The 776-nt window shown below is 35.6% G+C and overlaps 1 protein-coding gene across 1 annotated transcript in view; it reads left to right on the forward strand.

The window, feature by feature from the left end:
* The window catches only part of LOC119592191 (ER degradation-enhancing alpha-mannosidase-like protein 3), a gene marked incomplete in the record, with an annotated part of 16,637 nt that overhangs the window by 14,863 nt on the left and 998 nt on the right, over nucleotides 1-776 (forward strand). Inside the window, 1 exon segment of the mRNA XM_037941023.1 lies at nucleotides 580-710. Coding sequence (XP_037796951.1) covers nucleotides 580-710 — 131 coding nt within the window.

Raw genomic sequence — 776 nt, forward strand, 5'->3', positions numbered from 1 at the left:
CAGTTAGGAGAGATTTCAGGGCAGGAATAGAACAAGACATCTTGCCAAAGATTGAAGGACAAGGGATTGCTTGTAAACATAGAGTAAATTTCATTATTATGAAAGAAAAATTATTTATGTAAATGAGAGAAACTATTTTAATCATTAATGGTACTTATCTGACATAACACATTACACTGTTTGATAATAAGGTTGAGGGATTCATGGTATTTCTGATTGGGATGGCCAGGAACTATTTTGGTTAAATGAGAAAGAAAATTATAGAAAATGTGTTTTCCATTCTGTTGTAAATTTTTTAAAAATCCATTTATATAAGAATAGCAGTGGAAGAGCATTGTGATCTCTAACAGGTGGCCAGAGTACTTGTAGGGTTATCAAGAGTTTTGCTAAGTTAGTGATAAAAAAAATATATGTGTATATGTACTGTATATACATAAGAGAAGAGAAGAACAAAAAGTGAGCACTTCAGCTTAAAAATTATTTATATATTGCAGAAAAGAAATGGTGAATGGTGTTGGGAAAATTTTATACCTCTACCTTAATTTTATATATGTAATTTTACAAGACTGACCCTTCCAGGTAAAGGGTCTGTGGAGGAGATAGAAGTTGATGGGAAGGATGCATCAGAGGGTGCTGGGGAGGCTGGGGAGGCCAGCCTGGAGGATGGGGCCATGCCACAGGTCATCTCCATCATCAACAACAGACACCAGGTAGGAGGCTCTGACTGTTCTTGAACTCTGAATTGGGCTGAAAAAATGCAAAATGATGAGAAATTT

Source organism: Penaeus monodon, chromosome 29 (assembly GCF_015228065.2).
Source record: "Penaeus monodon isolate SGIC_2016 chromosome 29, NSTDA_Pmon_1, whole genome shotgun sequence".
NCBI lineage: Eukaryota > Metazoa > Arthropoda > Malacostraca > Decapoda > Penaeidae > Penaeus > Penaeus monodon.